The sequence below is a fragment of the Lepisma saccharinum genome, chromosome 21, assembly GCF_977018435.1.
Source record: "Lepisma saccharinum chromosome 21, izLepSacc3.1, whole genome shotgun sequence".
Taxonomy (NCBI): Eukaryota; Metazoa; Arthropoda; class Insecta; order Zygentoma; family Lepismatidae; genus Lepisma; species Lepisma saccharinum.
Window position 1 is genome coordinate 13,955,156 of NC_139249.1, and position 17,738 is coordinate 13,972,893.

A 17,738-nucleotide genomic window follows, 5' to 3' on the forward strand; every position below is an offset into this window, starting at 1 on the left:
TGACGTAATACGAAGTGCTCCGCAGCGATCTGCGCATATCGGGACTTAACTTGTCAGGCTATAACACCTTCACTGGCTTCCTCCTTCATGAACTCGTGCACGTTGCTTAGAATTTCCCGAGCTTGCCTATGCAAGGTTTTTGATTTCAACTTTGACACAACTGGAGGCATTATGGAATTTAACGTTCATTAACAAACACACACTTTCACATACACACACGCAATACACCCACACGACGTCAAACCGGTAAAATACTTAGTATGAAATAAAAATATGGTGCTTCCAATCAGTGGCGTAGCATGGACATTTCGGGTGGGAACGCCAAGTCCGAAGGAAGGGTCGGCCCTTTCTTGCTTAATAACTTACTTATGGTATTAGTCGCCACAGGTATTGTTGTTTATTTGCCTGAAGTCAGCTGGGTTTTCAATAAAACATCATCCATGCATGTTTTAGCTAGACAATTTGATGCCTCACTATGCCACAAATGTTTTGAACTCTGGTGTTTTATACCTTTCTGCATGACGCAAGTCATTAGAAAACCTACCTGAATCACAAGCGCCTTTGAACAACAGCAGACGTCATTGTTGTGGTTGATCCAACTACTCATTGATTTGGTTTATTTTACTTCGCTTTTCTACCACTTTTGGTTAATCGCGAATATGAATATGAGTGATGATATTGATGAAGGAACACTGACAAAGAACACCCGTGCTCACGCTGGGATTTGAACCAGGGACCTCTGTCGTCTTGGCGCACTGTGCAAAGCAGAGTGGATGATCCAAATATCGTACACTCTACTGACGTAACAGTGCCGATTAGTAATTCAGACCACTGTTTATTACATCTTGAGAATGCTGATAAACATTTTAAAATAATTTTGTCCAGAGACCATTCGATGTTAAGAGTTTTCAAATGAATGCTAAACATTTCCATTAACACAATATTAAGCAGTTAGATAATAACGAAAAAATACAATAAAAAAAATAATAGTTTTGCGGGTTAAGTGGTAGAGCAGCAACACGTTGAATTTCTACCACGAGGACTTCACCAACTTACTTCACAAAAACTGTGTTGATCTTTTAGTTTCTAATGCACATCGCTGTTCGTGCGATAAATCATACAATGCAGTGACCATTAAGAAGCAGTATATTTGAGATTGGTAAAGTTACGTCAGTCAATATTGCGTATTGTAGCATCACATAGCACGAGTTGCATGAGAGCGAAGAACCGGGTAGGAATTCTACCGCTGTCGTCTGCTTCAGAAGGCAGGAAGGGTCACATGGACCAATCACGGCAGACCTCTCGTACGCCAGCGTAAGAGAGCCCATTTATGCGCGTGCTGTAGAAATGGAAGCTTTCCCTCCATAAAGGCAGCAAGGAATATAGGAGTCCTGTACGCGGAACCTGATCGGCGTCCGGCCGGGAAAGGCATTGAAAAGAGATGCTAGAACGAGTGTTGAGAGTGGAGCGTTGCAAGCGGATCGCGAAAAATAGCTATTATAATGCCATGAAGGTCAAACATATTTGAAATTAGTCACGTTTTACTTTATAATCACAGCATTTTAGCATTTTTGAAATTTTAAATCTGGGAACGCCGGGCGTACGGGCGTACTATAACGCTACGCCACTGCTTCCAATCCAACAAAACTCACCGTCATTTTACCTGCCTTTCCCCTTCCGTGACAGAAATAGTGCTTCATTATTACAGTTGGCAACACTAGTTACTAGCTAGCCAATGAACATGCACTGCATAAAAGAAGCAAGCACTACGCCGTGCTATATTGCCACATTACCGTCCCTGCCGAACGGTGTGAACCGCGAGCTGGAGCGCTATTCAATTGTTTTCAATGATGTTTGCGCGAGTGTGTCCAGGAATGGAATAACAATATGGCAACAATAGCGAAGGTTTTCGTGCAGGGTAGAACACGTGATACTAAGAGAGAGGGAGACGAAACGAAAATTGGTATTCACGCAACGGCAAATTTATGTGTGTTGTACTCTACCATCATGCAATCGCAAGGAAACCAGTGTCGCTTGCCGCGTGCATCTAGTCTCTTTGGTGTGAATTCGCCCTAACGCTTGCACCGCTCAGTTAGTGTGGTTATATACACATATTACAAATTCAGAAACATTGTACTTGTAAAATGTACTAAATAAGCAAATATTTGGAACAATCATATCATTTCAGTGAAAATAATGAAGCATTTCGCGGCGCACATTTTTGGCACCACTGGTCTAGAAGATTGTTGTTGTTGTTGATTTGCTTTATTTTACTTCGCTTCTTGTGCCACTTTTGGCTAATTTGCAAAGATGGGGATGAGTGATGATATGATGCAATTGATGAATGGACACTCACAAACATCTCAGGTCGGGTTACGAACCCAGGATCCCTGGCGTCGTAGCACGATGTGCTAACCACTGCGCCACGGGGGAGCGGCGAATGGTCTAGAAGAGATGAAGTAAATAAGATCGATTAGGTACTAAAAGTCTAAAAGTGAGAAATGGTCGACAGTTGAAAACAAGATAAAAGGAAGGAAAGAGTTACAAATAAAAGGGTGGAAGTAGGCAATTTTTCCTTATTCGAATGAGACGCACATGAGCTCGTCTTGTAAGTTCTTATGATGAACACAATAACAAAACCAAGTTGAAGTGTACTGGAAACTTTCTTCCCGAAAAAAAAACACCTGTATTTATAGTGAGACCGCCGTAACAACCAGCGCGGAGAACGCTTTTATGGCAGTCACTCGCTGTTGCCACGCAAAAAGCGACAACATTAAAATCCCTCCTCCCAAAGTAGCCAACAGGGAAGTAGCATTTTGTCAAAATAATCGTTCTGCACTGTGAATGGAGGCCGGTTCGTATGGCGACACTACTATCGTATGTGTGTGTCAGTATGTATATCAGTATGGACGTTCCGGGGGGGGGGCACGCCCACTTGGAAAATTGTCAACCTAAAATTATATATTAAACACTAATTTGTGTTATTTATTATGAATGAGGGCCTCCCCGATGGTGCAGTGGTAGCGTCGTCGCCTTGTAATCAAGGGGTCCCGGGTTTGATACACGGTGGAGGCACAAGTGGTTCGGATCCCACTTTAAACTGTAGGTCCAGTCCCGATTAGCCTTACTGTGCATAAAGTGGACTTAAAACACCAAATAAATCAATCAATTATTATGAATGAGAACCGGGATATTTTCTAACCGGTCAAGAAGCTCCGCCGCCCACCCAGCGCAGGCCCGTAGCTAGAGGGGGCAGGGGGGCAAATACTGAACATTCTTGCCTGAAATTCTCAATAATCTTTGCAATTACATCATGTGTTACTTACTCTAGCAACATAACAAAGACACTTACTGATTTTGTGATTTATTAGGGTGTATGGGATTCCGTATAATGTCGTATCAGGATTTGGGGGGGGGGGGAATTCCCTTCCAGATTCAGACTTCGGGAAATGATTTCGCAATTTCAGTATCTAGAACAGTTGTGACATTTTGGCGGGAGTCGGCCCTGGGAGCCAAACGATCTATATGAAAAAGAAAATAAAGAGAATGCCATCGTGCCCCGTAAAATTATTTGCGTCCATTAAAATAACTTCTTTCATATGAAACTTAATATACAATATTAATGATGACACTGTAATCCAAGATGTCAGTGATCAATCAAGGGATTCCTACTTGTTTGTCATGTTTCAAAACATGTATTTCAACTATTTTAATACAATTAATACTATATTTTGCAAAATGGCTGACGTAACCAGTAGGCAAACATTGTCTGTAGTGATGCAAGAGTCTCCCCTTTGAAGGAGATAGAATCCATGGTAGACTAATGGGACCCATGTTTTAATGTTTTAGCAAGTCCAAGAAAAACGCATTACAAATTTTTACACAATTCATCAAACTGTAGATAATATGTAACCATTATTATTTAATTAATTCGATTTTTCTTACATAACACAACATAAAGGTGTTGTTGGATTCTCGTTAGATTAGTAGATACAGTTTCTATTAGCCTATTTATGTTAAACTTTGTCTTTATATTCCTTGGCAATCTGGAAAGGTGATTATCGAAATATTGCTATTTGATGTTGCTCGAAGTTTTTTTGGTTCGTTGGAGTTTCAAGTTATCATTCCTTTTCTGTTACTTATCTCTTTTGGGGAAGGGGGCAAGAGCCTCTGTGTACCCTGTTATATTGCTAAGGTGACACAATATATTAAAAAAAATTGCTCCCTCTAGGATTGACTTCACCCCCCCTACAAAGAATTCCTGGCTACGGGCCTGACCCAGCATCATACAAAGTGGGTACCTGGAGGGAACTCCGGGGGTAAAGGTGGCCAGGAGCATGGTGCTGATCACATCACCCCCACCTTCGGCCGTGATCCAGAAAGAGTGGGGCCCTAACTCTACATCCTCTATACGCCTTGATGGCATGGTGCAAAGCACAGGGGAACACACTTTATTTTATATTATGAATGAGGGTGTTACAGGAACATGATAACTTCAAACTGCAGAGGAGTATTTCTTTGTGGGGGGCAACGCTATTATGGGAGTAATATGGCTGAAAAAAAATTCCCTTGGAATAAATCCTGCGGACATCCATATGTATCGATATTTTTATGTAATAGCAAATGGATTCCTTTAGCAAATGGTTCAAATTTTATTTTACACACTGATATTGGCTGACATTTGTTAATGACTGATTCATTTGATTTATTTTACTTCACTGTTGTGCCACTCTTGACTAAACGTGAAGATGAAGGGACACTCCGCTCACAAAGAACACCCATATACCCATGGACGTCCACAGGATTTTTTCCAGGGAGGGGCAAGGAAGGTATATTTTTTCTGAGAGGGGGCAAAAAAACACATTTCCCCCCAAAATAGTGTTGTTTTCTAAAAAAACATTGCTTAATTTTCAATTTATTGTATTCATGCAATAATTAACACATATTATTGTGGCTAAAATGAAATTATATGTGTGAAATACATAATTTTTGTTAACTTTCAATGTCCAGGAAGGAGGGGGGGGCATGGCCCCCCCTTCCGGACGCCCATGCCCATATCTACCTAGACCCGGTTTCGAGCCTGGGGCCCCTGGCAACTTTAAGAACCTTTTCTTCGAGCAGGCCTCAACTCCAGGAAGCTATCAACTCGGGGCAAGCCTCGACATATAACGGTCTGTTGGGTGAGATGAGTCAAGGCAAGAGCTTATAAAACCTTTTCCTGTTCCCCCCCAAAAATAGGCAATAGTTAGGCTGGAGAGTTCAATGAAGTAACTGATCTCTAACTACGCACTGGAAATGATCAGGCTGGAAAGTTCATACCCTGTTGGCGTAGTGCTCTGTGCTAACCACTCCACCACGGAGGCTGGAACATTTGCTAATGGTCAGGAACGTCTTTTAAGGGGGGCGGAGGGCACACGTGGCCTGGGCAAAGTTTTCTGTATTACACTGGAAATTTTACTTTGATGATAAATAGTGCAAATAGTTCTTCAGTAAATTTTGCTTATAGTGCGGTTGGAAAGCAAGAAATAATGGAAGAATATTTCACTTCCGCCGTAGAACGTGCCCTTTGGGGGACGTATACTACATTAATTCCTGAACCTAAAATTCCCCAGTCCCCAAGTTTTTAAGCCCTCGTTTGTCTGTAATGGCAGTCATGGTAAAGATTCTATTCCTTAAAACTCTTTACTTAATTGCAGTTATTTATCATTCATGACATCTTATTTCCACCCAATTCGCAGTTTATAACTGTATTATGATAATAAGAAATGAAAAAGACCCACTTTATCAAATAATTTTAGATATGGCGACCAATATGGCCATGAAGAGCCTAAAAATAACCCTATCACCTGTGATCATGTTGGGATCAAACCTTATGTTTTGGAGGTTTCAAAACTCAACGGTAGCATCCAAAATAGTATCAGACTAAGCCCATGGAATAATAATAGTTCAATGTTTGACAATCTCTATACATACACAGGGTGTTTCAAAAGTCCGACCCCATAGGACAACCGCATTATTAGTGCAGATGGCGAAAGATGGGAAAGTTGTTGGAAATATGAGGTTTTATATAAAATGTGCTTAAATTTTAAACATACGAGGGTCACTATTTATATTTTGAGCCTAACAATGATAAAACAGGAATTTGGCATTGAAAACTGCTTTATTGTTTTTCAAAGTATTCTCCTTTATGGTCAATACACTTTTGCATTCGTTCGAACCATTTGTCAAAGCAGTTTTTCCAATCTTCTTGAGACACCTCCATAATATGGTTTTTGAACGCATCAACGGCATCTTCCGCCGACGAAAATCGTTGTCCACGCAATTTATTCTTGACATTCGGGAACAAGTAGAAGTCATTGGGTGCCAAATCAGGACTGTACGGTGGATGACCCATCAATTCGATTTTTTGACAGTTCATAAAGTCGGTTGTTAGACGAGATGTGTGACAGCTGGCATTGTCTTGATGAAGAATGATCCGACGGCGTTTGTTTGTTTTCCGTATTTGACCGAAGACCTCTGGCAAACAAATTGTTGTGTACCATTCAGAGTTGACCGTTCTACATTCCTCTAAAGGCACAGTTGCCACATGATCAGTTTTCCCGAAAAAACAGGCGACCATTTGTTTCGATGTGCTTCGAGCGTGAACAACTTTTGTTGGATTGGGTTCATCTTGAAACACCCATACAGTCGACTGCTGTTTACGTTCTGGCTCATATGCATATATCCATGATTCGTCACCTGTTACAATCTTATATATGTATTTTGAAGCACCACGATTGTATTTATTGCATTTGTTTGCATCAATTGACGCGAGCGTCTTTTTGAGTTTTTGTCAAATTGTGTGGGATCCAACAAGAACATACCTTTCTCACAGCTAAATTATCATGTAATATTTTATATATGCTGGTGGAACTAATGCCTATGGTTGCCTCAATCTCACAGTATGTCACATGACGATCTTGCAGTATTAGGTTTTACATAGCATCAATGTTTTCTTGAACAACAACTGATTTTGGACGACCTTTGCGAATCTCGTCGGTGAGCGAATGGCGGCCACAATTAAATTCGTTACACCAGCGTTTCACAGTGGCAAAGGATGGGGCTTCATCGCCAAATGTGGAAGTAAGTTGATCGATGCACTCTTGTCTTGATAATCCACGTCGAAAATCGTAAGAAATCATCGCACGAAAATGTTCACGAGTTAATTCCATTTTATTGTTGTCGCGCAATCTCCAAGGCAACATAAACAACACAAATGAAGCTATTGACAAAACATTTTAAGTAGGTTATGGTCAATAATGCCAGACGATTCCGTGCAAACGTCAAATCGCGCCTAACTTCAATCAGTGTTGCCAAGGCTCAAAATATAAATAGTGACCCTCGTAGCATGCACCGTTGAGGCTGTACACTGGTACGAGCGAGAACTGGCATTGCCTTGTTGCCACATGCTTCGCCCTTAAAGGGGACATTTAAGTTATCACAATTATCAAAAATGACTTATTAAATAAAAATCATAATTTTGATCCACCCAGTTATACAGTACTATAATTGGTTTTTAACATCTATAATAATTTATATTTCTTTCTCCCCCTCAGTTTTTCCAGAGAGAGATGAAAGGGGAGTTTCTTTTTTTCAGACCAGAGAAGAGAGGAAGAGAAAGATAGTAAGCATTTCAGTTATTGTCAATCAATAACTTCAAACAACAATGATTGATGCATGCAGTGGCATGCCCAGGATTTTCAAAAGGGACGTACACTATTTTTGGTAGTCATCCCTCATTTTGCCATCTTTTCCTTTTCTTTTTTTTAGGAATAATGAGCCAAAGGGGGGAAATTAACCCCCCTCACCCCCCCCTTGGGCACTCCACTGTGGATGCATGCTTTACAAGCTGTAACTGAACTTCAGATGAGTTTTTAAGAAAAATGCATTATAGACTTTGTACTCTGAGTGAAATTTATTCAAAAAGCAAATAATTCACAATACCAAAACAAAAGACATATCATAAAGAATGCTACACTGTAAAATTATTCCTTGTAGGTTAACCCTGAAAATAAATCATAAAAGTCTGGTTTTGAGCAATAATAAACAGACAAGTTAAATTGCCCCTACAATTTCTGAAAGTAGGTCTTAACAGTAACAACGTTATATAATTGTTTTAACAACACAATTAACAATTTGCGGAGACTCAATACATTTTTGTATGGACCAGAACTCCACAGAAATCAAGGAACCCTTGTTAAAACATTCAATTCCATTCAATCCTAATTTCGTCTTTCCTTGGACTACAATTCTACAGTTAAACAAAGACACACAAAAAAATTCAAGCACACAAACAATTATTTTTCACTATATTTCAGTTCATACTAAAGATATGATAGTCAATCAATGCTTATATCTTTCACAAGTTAGTAATTCGTTAATAACAATTACTTTATATCAGCTGCAACTGTGGTTCTGGCACAGTTATCAAAGTCAAGCTGAATTATTTTGATTCAGATCATATGTGATAATAGATGCAAATCCATATCCATATGCTGTTCAGCGTATAACAACTTTGCAAACCTGCTTTATAGTTACCTTATGACTTGGAACACATGCAGGATATGTACTACATAGACATTTAAGTGAAAAATGCAGGCACAGCCTGGGTTTGGCATTACACACAGGGGTATATCCTGAAAATTTGTCCTGGCTTACCACAATAATTCTTACATATTGTATATGTTTAATATACATCTCCTATCTATAAAATAGAAAAAAAAAACACCAATGCAGGCATGCAAGTACAACAAATACAGGAGTCTAAATACCAAAAGTTTCGATAAGTTTTATTTGGTTTGGAAACTGGAAAATGTGAGAACATTTTCAGTTCTTGGGAAAATCTGACAACTTCAAATTTCCGGCAATTTTGAAATATTTCATAAAATTTGGACCTGGATTTACATCCACCAAGGGAAATTTATCTTCATGTAGCAACACTGCCTCTGCCAAGGGTGTCACAGAAAGAGAAAGGAACAATCAGTTTTCTCCTGTCAACGCTGTTTCTAGCTCTGGCAAGCAGTGTGTTTTTAAATAGCCACCCACCCACTTTTTCTTCCACTCCCTCACCCTCTCCCCATACACTCGGGGAGGAAACCCGGTCGTGAGAAGGGTGCGATGAAGAATGATCAGTGGCATACATTAACCAGTCCATAAGTTATTTACATACATGGTGACAATGTCACTGATACCATCCTATTCCTGTTCCGAACCAGCTTCATTTAGCCTGTATTTTATCTTTTGCTGTTTTACTGTGGGGAATTGTCCCTGTTAAGTGCTACTGCAACGGGATCTGTTGCCTTTGAAACACTGAAATACATGCTGGGAAATACTAGGCACCGTCGTCATTATCTGTTTCTAAAGCAACAGATCCTGTTGCTGCAGTGCTGACAAGAGACTACTCCACACAGGTAAAAACAGAGGAAGCAAAAACTATGGCTGACCTCACTTGCTAGAGCAATGACTAAGTTTGAGTCTTGGTTGTGTGTGCATTATCATTTCACTTTCTATGCTTGGTAGTTCTTACATAACGCCACATTGCTAATGGAAATGAGGCAATATGAAATAACTTATGGGCATGGAAGATACATTATAATTTATTGAAAAGTTATGCTAAAACTGACTCAACCAGAAATCAAACCTGACTCTTTGGCATTCTGGGCCAGTGCTCCACATTGAGCTATTTTTATTTTATTTTTAAATTTCAATCTCTAAAGAGGGAACTTACAAATGTTACACATTCCATGCAAATAATGCCGTAAGTATATTAAGGGTAAACTACTAGTCTACATTACATGACTTGGTTTTACATTGCGCTTCAGATAGAATGCCTTGTAAGCAAATGTGCAGTTACTTCTTCTACTAAGAAGTAAGTTAGAAAGATGAGATTTAACTTGATCCAGATGTATCAGCCAATGGCAGTGGTATTAGTATCGGTTGGAATTTATTAACCGATACGAGCCGATACCTTTTCTGGCATTTTGATTTTTCACGGACTGTGCAAGCTACGAAGTGTAAACTATCCTGGAAATTGTGAAATATTTGTAGTTTTTTTATTTTGCACCAGTTTTGTATGAAAAAATGAATTTTCTTTATAACGTAATATGTAATTTAATATTCTGCTATAATTCTTGAATATTTTAAAGTAAAACTCTTGGTAAATTGATTCATATGATTTGAGTGGAATACATATACACAAATGTTATCAATATTTTGAATAACTGTTAATTAATACAAATTTTCAAGCAACAAAATCAGTGATATTATCGACATCAGTATCGGTTCAGCTTTAGATTTAACCCTGCTTTAGGCGTGTCATTTCCTGTAACATTCTTAGGAACGTGGGGTAAATCTGTCACCCAAACCTTTAACTATTTTTAAGGTGTCAAATACACCGTGAATTATACTGCACATGCATGCTGAACGTTCCTTCTATGTCTTTCTTCTAAGATCAGCTGCAATTTTCTGCTGCACTTTCTAAGCCACGTAATAGTATAAAGTTAATGCTTCGGGGCCAGTTGCCCCTTACGCACCTAAATATGTACCAACAGAAGGAGTGTCATGTTCACTTTCGTCACATACACCTGTCCTCCGCTTCCTTACTAATTCACATCTGAATCTGCTGTGCGCTCTGTCTTTCGAAGCTTAGATATTTTTGTTACATATTTAGGCACGTGGGGGACAACTGCCCCCAAAGCATGTGACTGACGTTTAACTTCATAATATTACGTGGCGTAGAAGTGCAGCAGAATAACGCAGCTGAGCTTAGAACAAAAGCAAAGAAAGAACGTTCAGCTACAAAAAAGCACTCATGTGCAGTATGGTTCACAGTGTTGCAAACTCGCAATGAATATCAATGGGTGACACTGGTCTAACAGAGGGTTAAGTAGCATTTTTCAAACATGAAGGTACATTGAATGTTGCCAGCCTTTATGGTGGAGTGGTCACACAGTGCTATGAAGCCAGAGGTTCAAGGTTTAAACCATAGGTAAGAAATGGTTGTATCATGTTTTATCATTCCCAAGAGGTAGAAAAGCGATATAAAATAACCAAAAGAAAAATAAATAGAAAAAGGTTCACTCACGTTCATTTGAACCAATGTCAATTTACTCACAAGTAAGAGTAAACTCACAGCTAACCCACGAATCAGCTGAATATCTGTTGCATCAACAGAAACGTCTGGTAAATTGTAGAGTAAAGGGAGGGTTAACTTTACCCTCCAAGATCGGTGAGTAAAAGCGGAAAGTAATAGACTCAAACTATGTACATAAAAAGCAAGAAATATATAGTACGTTATTAAATATATATTTTGGTAGATGTTTACTGTTCACTTCCTGCAGTACAGAGTATGTAAAATTGCATGTGCAATACATAACATAAACATACACCCAGTTATGGGAAGAAAGTGGAACAGTCCTAGACATAAAACAATCGTGAACACTGTGTGGAGATAGATGTATGTATCAAAATCTGCTACAAAAACCACTGTAAAACTCCTTACTATATTGCAAGCTGCAATAATCAATTTATTCACATAAATATTTCTGCTCATCTTTTAAATCATGCTTGAAATTTTCTCATGGCAGTCACTTAGTCACTGTTCACTGCCTTCCTAGACCTGAGTGGGACACGGTTGCTTCCCCATGTTGTTCTTTTATCTATTTGGTCATCTTATCGTGTATACATATTGCTACACTTAACCTTGAGACAGAAAATACGAGAAAAGTCTTATTACGCTTATCCATGGAGCATGAGGCATCCTCTATATTCTACAATTTTGAAATAACATTCATTATGCTGCAATCTCTATGCTACAATTGAAGCATATATGCAGCAACTAGAGCATTCTACACAGAAAATGAATTCTATTAGCATAAGCAAACAATTATTTTCTATTCTAGTTATTTGATGTATAATTTATATGTTTAAAGAGGATAATGTCTATCCTCTATTACTAATATATAGTAATGCTAAAATTCTTCACTATGATAACAGACTAGTAAGTTCATGAAGGATGCAGTAAACAAGGTTTAAAATTACTTACGTGAAATTTCCGCTCGAGACACCATACCCTTATTGAATAAAGACAGGATCTTCGAAATTAATAGGATCAACCATTAAATTGTGCAACGCGGAAATACGAAATTTCTAATTGGTCTTTACCTGCTGTATATTAAAACTGACTGAAACTTCATAGTTTTGAAGAATAAAAGAAAATACTAGTGAATGTTTTCTTCGTGCAAACAGTTCAACATAACTGTCAAACCCCATGGGAAAGGAAGTTTATAAAGTTTTAAGTTTTTACCTTCCTAAGAAAAAGCTTGTCAACAAGGAAAGTGGTTAGCAGAAATGTTCCCACGAGATCATACATGGGAAGGAAAAATAAAGGTGGTAATGAACAACCACCCCTGTTGTAAATTTTTTAGCCTCGTTTCTTTGGAGGGAGGTGAACATGAAACAAGCACTAAAGTTGCACTCTTTGTGCTAAAATATTAGCATATGGCAAGTGTCGCTATAGTGAAACCACAAACAAAAAAAAATTAACCAGAAGCCATTGTGCATCTTTCCCTCAGTCTCTTTAGCTCGGCCCACGACGAGGCTTGCTCGCTCTCTTTCCTTCACACGTGAGTACTATGCACAGGTTCTTTTGATCGTGGTCACACTATACTTTCTGTTTGGAGACAGCGTGCTTATTCTCCAGTTGTAGAGCAAAAGCCTCAACCACTTTCGTAGTTGTTAGGGACACATTAAAGTTTCTAATAATTCTACAAGCAAGAGTCAACTGAAGACCTTAATTTGTTTTGTTTCTTATCTAGTGGATTTCTGTATGTAGGGTTGCACAAGTTTAGCTGCATTTTAGCACAGACCTTTTGCTGATCTACATATATTTTCAACTTTTGAGTTAGTGCCTGTATACATTAAGAAGAATAAGTATTTGGGGTCCACGTGCAGTCACTTATGAGCCACTGCAAAGGCCTTTCCACCCATCTGCCTGCAAACTGAGGCCATTGTCGAACTTTCTCCTCCAATAGTAAACTTGCTGGTGTGGTAAGCATGCACAGATATTGCTGTGTAACCACCCCTCTTCACTGGTACAAGTGTGTATAAGAGGCACCATCTTTAAAATAACAAAAATGGTATTTTGAAGCTCACTTGATTAATATTGCAGCCTTGTGGTTGTTTTGTAAATAACAGTTGATACCTTATGTAAATTTGAGCTGTATACAGCCTGCCCTACAATATTTATTGGCCTTTTTAAGGTTTTCGTTGGACTCTTGCAATATATGATTCTCTTCACATTAAAGCCAAAATAATTCGAACAAATCACATATATTTCCACAACTTCCTCTAAACTACAGTCAAACTCATAATGAAGAATACACGTGCTGACTGCAATGTACAAAAGGCCTTTTGGGCCAATACTCCTGACAGTTTTCATCACTGTCCTTACTTCTTGAAACTGGATTCATACCTTTGAGCTAAAATTCCACTACAATATAAAATAGTAGAAAAGTGTAACCCTATATAAATTAATAAAAGATGTAATAAAACTTACATTATAATAAATATCTGAGAATGTAGGGCATCATAAAAAGTACGTAAGCATCTATGTAATGAAAAACAAGTTAAGAGGATAAAGAGATTAGAATGAAGAAAATATATGTATTAGTTGAACTGTCACTTGCAATTTGGACCATGCTAGTTATGAATGAAGGTCAGATGTCATTTCATCTATATGGAAATTCCATTTCTTGTACATACAAAGACATCACAATGCAAAGTGATTATCGTTTTGTTGTTACACTGATTATTCATGACTCCCAAAGCAGTTTTACAAAACACAGACGTTTGGTATCTGCACTATGCTGTTTTCAGTCATGCTTGATACTTTCACAGTTAATCCACAAAATTATGAGTAACACTTGAAAACTGTCTTTCATTAATTTAGACTAGCAAGGAACTACAATTTTCCCACAATTCCACAAAGTGCTTTTTGTGGAAGCAACACATAAATTTGGCTTTTTATGTTCATGAGGGTAAACGAAACATTTCTATTCAGAGTAAAAGTTTTTCATGTTTGTTTGTAATCTTGTGGATTGATTTTGAGATTCGATCTGAAATTTGGTTCTTTACAAACCTTCATTACCGGCAGCAGTTAACATGAAGAGGCTTGTACAGTGATATGCTACAGATGATTTACACTAGTTAACTAGAGCAGCCAACATGGCAACTTTACCAATGCAATACATTTAACAAAGGCAAGTATTCTAACACAAGATTCTGCAATGATGGACAGTAAGAAGAGCTATTCACTTCTGTTAACAGCAACCTGTATTAATGGAGACCGTATAACCAGTCATTCTTACATGAAGGATGAATGGGCAGAAAAATGAAAGCCATAACAGCACCTCTGCAAAAAATAAAATGAAGATATCAGAGATAATTGCAATACTCTTGAAGATTTTTTGTCTCAATGCATTTTGAGGTTCCTTGCGGACTTAATGCTTTAAAAAAGAAGAAAACCCTCTCACATAATTTCCATGCTGAAAAATTCAATATTTCTTGACCACATTGAACTTAATTTGCCATGCATGATTAACAACAAACTGCACAAAAGATATTTTTATTATAAAATTCCTTAGGTTAACATATTTCCTTATGAGCAAGTAAATAGAAAAGTACATGGGGAAGAAGAATATTTTTTACCTTACTAACAGTGCCTATGAACTTCATTAGCATTGCCTTCTAAAAATTCTGCACATGTAACAAATTCAATAGGATTCTTTTTCTTGTTTTACTAAACATTGTTCTTATCACAGCTACAAATAACAGTCAACACTCAAAACATGACTAGCAACTTCATTTGTTCAACTACTTCAGGTAGCAAACACATAAAAATGTATTGCATAATAATGGCCTGATTCATTTCTACACATTTTCTGCCTTGCCTAACATTCTAGTTCATCCTGATAATAGTAATATAAAAAAAATCAGAGCATTATAACCAAGCTACAATGCTAAAAAAATCACCAGGGGCAATTACATAAATGCTTATTTCATTTTACAATACATTCTACTTTTGTACAGTGTCTTAAAAGATGGATCATTTTTAGCATCAATCCAAATGGCGGACAAGCAGATAGTTTCCTGAGTATTAGCAATGTCTCAAATCTGTATTTTTTGCCAATGTTGTGGGACAAGTTGAAGGTACCTTTTTCTAATACCCACATCTAATTCTTTCCTTTATAACTAATCCTGGATAGAGTACAAAATATTCAAACTACATTAGATGCACCTGTCCTCCGTACAAGATGACCAAACTTCATTGTTCAAATCACCCAGTGCACTGCTGATACATATACCCTCACGTAACGACCTGAAATATGTAAATTATAACAATAAGAAAAAAAACAAGTAATATCAGTTCTGAAATGCAAAATAATACATTTACAATGTACCTTTAAGAGATTGATTAAACACAACAAAACTCCCAGATGATTATACTGTAGGTCTGGACGCCATAGTATCGTTAGTCTGCAAAATGTAACCCAGGTTGTACTACGTGGAAGGAAAGTTGACACTGAATGTCTTTACAAAAGGTCACTCCTAGCTTTAAGAAAAGTAACTGCAAATCAAAAGCAACCGAAGAATATGATGCCATTGTTCCAATTGTGTAATGCTTTTTTAAGTTGTACGGTGATATAAATGGCCTTAATGTGACTACGAGTACATAATCTAAATGTTGTATGTGTGAAGCCTTGGTGTCAACATTTCATAATCTTTGCCAACATAAAATTACACATACTCACCCCTTCCAGTTTAGGTGCAATCATTGATTAAAGGGGCTTTGTAATGACCTCACCTTCTGATGCATTGGATTCATGTTCGAAATGAAGAATGCCTTTGTTATGTAATTAATGTGTGAATTTGCTACGTAACTTTCTCAACCTTAGTAAGGTAATTTGCACATCGAAATGGCACAAAATGGCCTTTATTTAGTAATCTGCAACTTGACATTGTCAAATTCAATAAGGCAATTTTTATAATCACATCAGTTTAGTCAACCTCTGTGGCAGAGTGGTTAGCACAACACTCTACGATAACAGGGGCCTGGGTTCAAATGCAAATTTGGGTGTTATCTGTAACATCCCTTCATCAATTTCATCATATCATCACTCATCCTCATCTTCATGATTAGCCAAAATGGCAGAAAAGCAAAGTAAAATAAGCCACATAATATAAAAACAAGAAACACATCACTATAAAATGTCCACTGTCCAAATTTAATGGGCATTTGCTGTGAATCATCTTAATACCACCCACTTCCTATATTCCACGACTCTCTTCTACATATCTGCATGCTACAAAGACTAGATCAATTTAAAAATAAAAGTTTTTGAAAATGAGTTAGTCGGGAAAATAATATCAATATTTTCTAATTGTCTGTGCTAACATAAACCTCAAAACATTAAATTGAAACAGTATTACATTACTTACCTATTTTTGTCATGCATAAGAAGGACATCCGTGGAAATGCTGCAAATAGATACCACCTGTTACAGGTTCCTGAGGAGGTATAGGAGGCATGTCCCCAATTATGGGATGCTTCTTTTTCTTCAGGCTTATCTTCTTTGCAGCCTCTCTCAGGCGTTCACAGAACTTTGGAAGACCTAAAAATGAAGAAATATTCTTTAACCTTTTAACAAACTGGGATATATGCAGTTAGGATTTGTGTCTATGCCATCTAGGATATCAGTATATTCCAGTATGTAATGAAATTTTAAAGTCGACTTTGGGAACATACAGTGGAGATAATATTCTGGAGATTTAAGTTTGTATGATACCTGGGCTTTTGATGTGTATCATGAGTAATTTTGATTGTGTAGTGACTGTGACAAGCCTATGAGACCCTAATCCAAAAATAGTGGCGCTGACACTGTGTTGAAGAAGAAATACTCGAAAAAGAAACTCTCCAATCTTTGCCTATTACAGGGGTGGCCAAGCGTCGACCGGCAAGCCGCGAGAGGTAGCCCACGGTGCTCTGTCATAGTATATTGTGTGAAGACTTCTATCCAAATATTCGCAAAGTGGGATTTTATTTGACTGCATTCTTCGGATCTACATATCTATGTGAGTCAGCATTCTCTACAATGAATGTGATAAAATCAAAGGAGAGAAATCGATTAACTGATGATCACTTGATTACCTGCTTGAGAGTAGCAGTAACGTCATATGACTTGCAACATGGTAAACTCATTGGCGGAATGCAGTGTCAAGTGTCTGGAAACAAGTGAACTGACTGCTGAAGATATGTGAATGTGCCCTATTTAAAAATCACTCGATAACTATGGTGACTGGGTAGGAATTTAAAAATTTACCAATCAAGTCAAGCATTTTCGTGCAGAATTTTTACATAGATTGGAGGATATGTACTCGTAGATTTAAGTATAGTATCACCTACTACCAAGTAAAATTCACCACAACCAATGTAAATAGCAGGATCTTATTAGTATATGTGAACTAATATAATTTATATTATTATTATTTCAACAATATACCATATTTGCCGACGTAGAAGACACACCGGCATATAAGACACATCCCTCTTTTTTGTACACATTTTTGAGGAAAAAGCTTTATCACTGAATTTATAATTAATTTACAGTATTTCAAATATACAGAAATATGTAGGTATACTT

At 37.7% G+C, this 17,738-nt stretch overlaps 1 protein-coding gene across 2 annotated transcripts in view; it reads right to left on the reverse strand.

Moving 5' to 3' along the window:
• Positions 1 to 7,941: 7,941 nt before the first annotated feature.
• Positions 7,942 to 17,738, reverse strand: part of LOC146004413 (stAR-related lipid transfer protein 7, mitochondrial) — a 28,968-nt gene continuing 19,171 nt past the window's right edge. For both annotated transcript variants that reach the window (XM_083143258.1, XM_083143257.1), the window contains exons 7-8: positions 16,537 to 16,709; positions 7,942 to 15,415 (exon numbers count right to left, since the gene is read on the reverse strand). In XM_083143258.1, the coding sequence (XP_082999384.1) occupies positions 16,546 to 16,709 (164 nt within the window). In that variant the 3' untranslated portion in view covers positions 7,942 to 15,415; positions 16,537 to 16,545. The remainder of the gene's footprint in view (positions 15,416 to 16,536; positions 16,710 to 17,738) is intronic.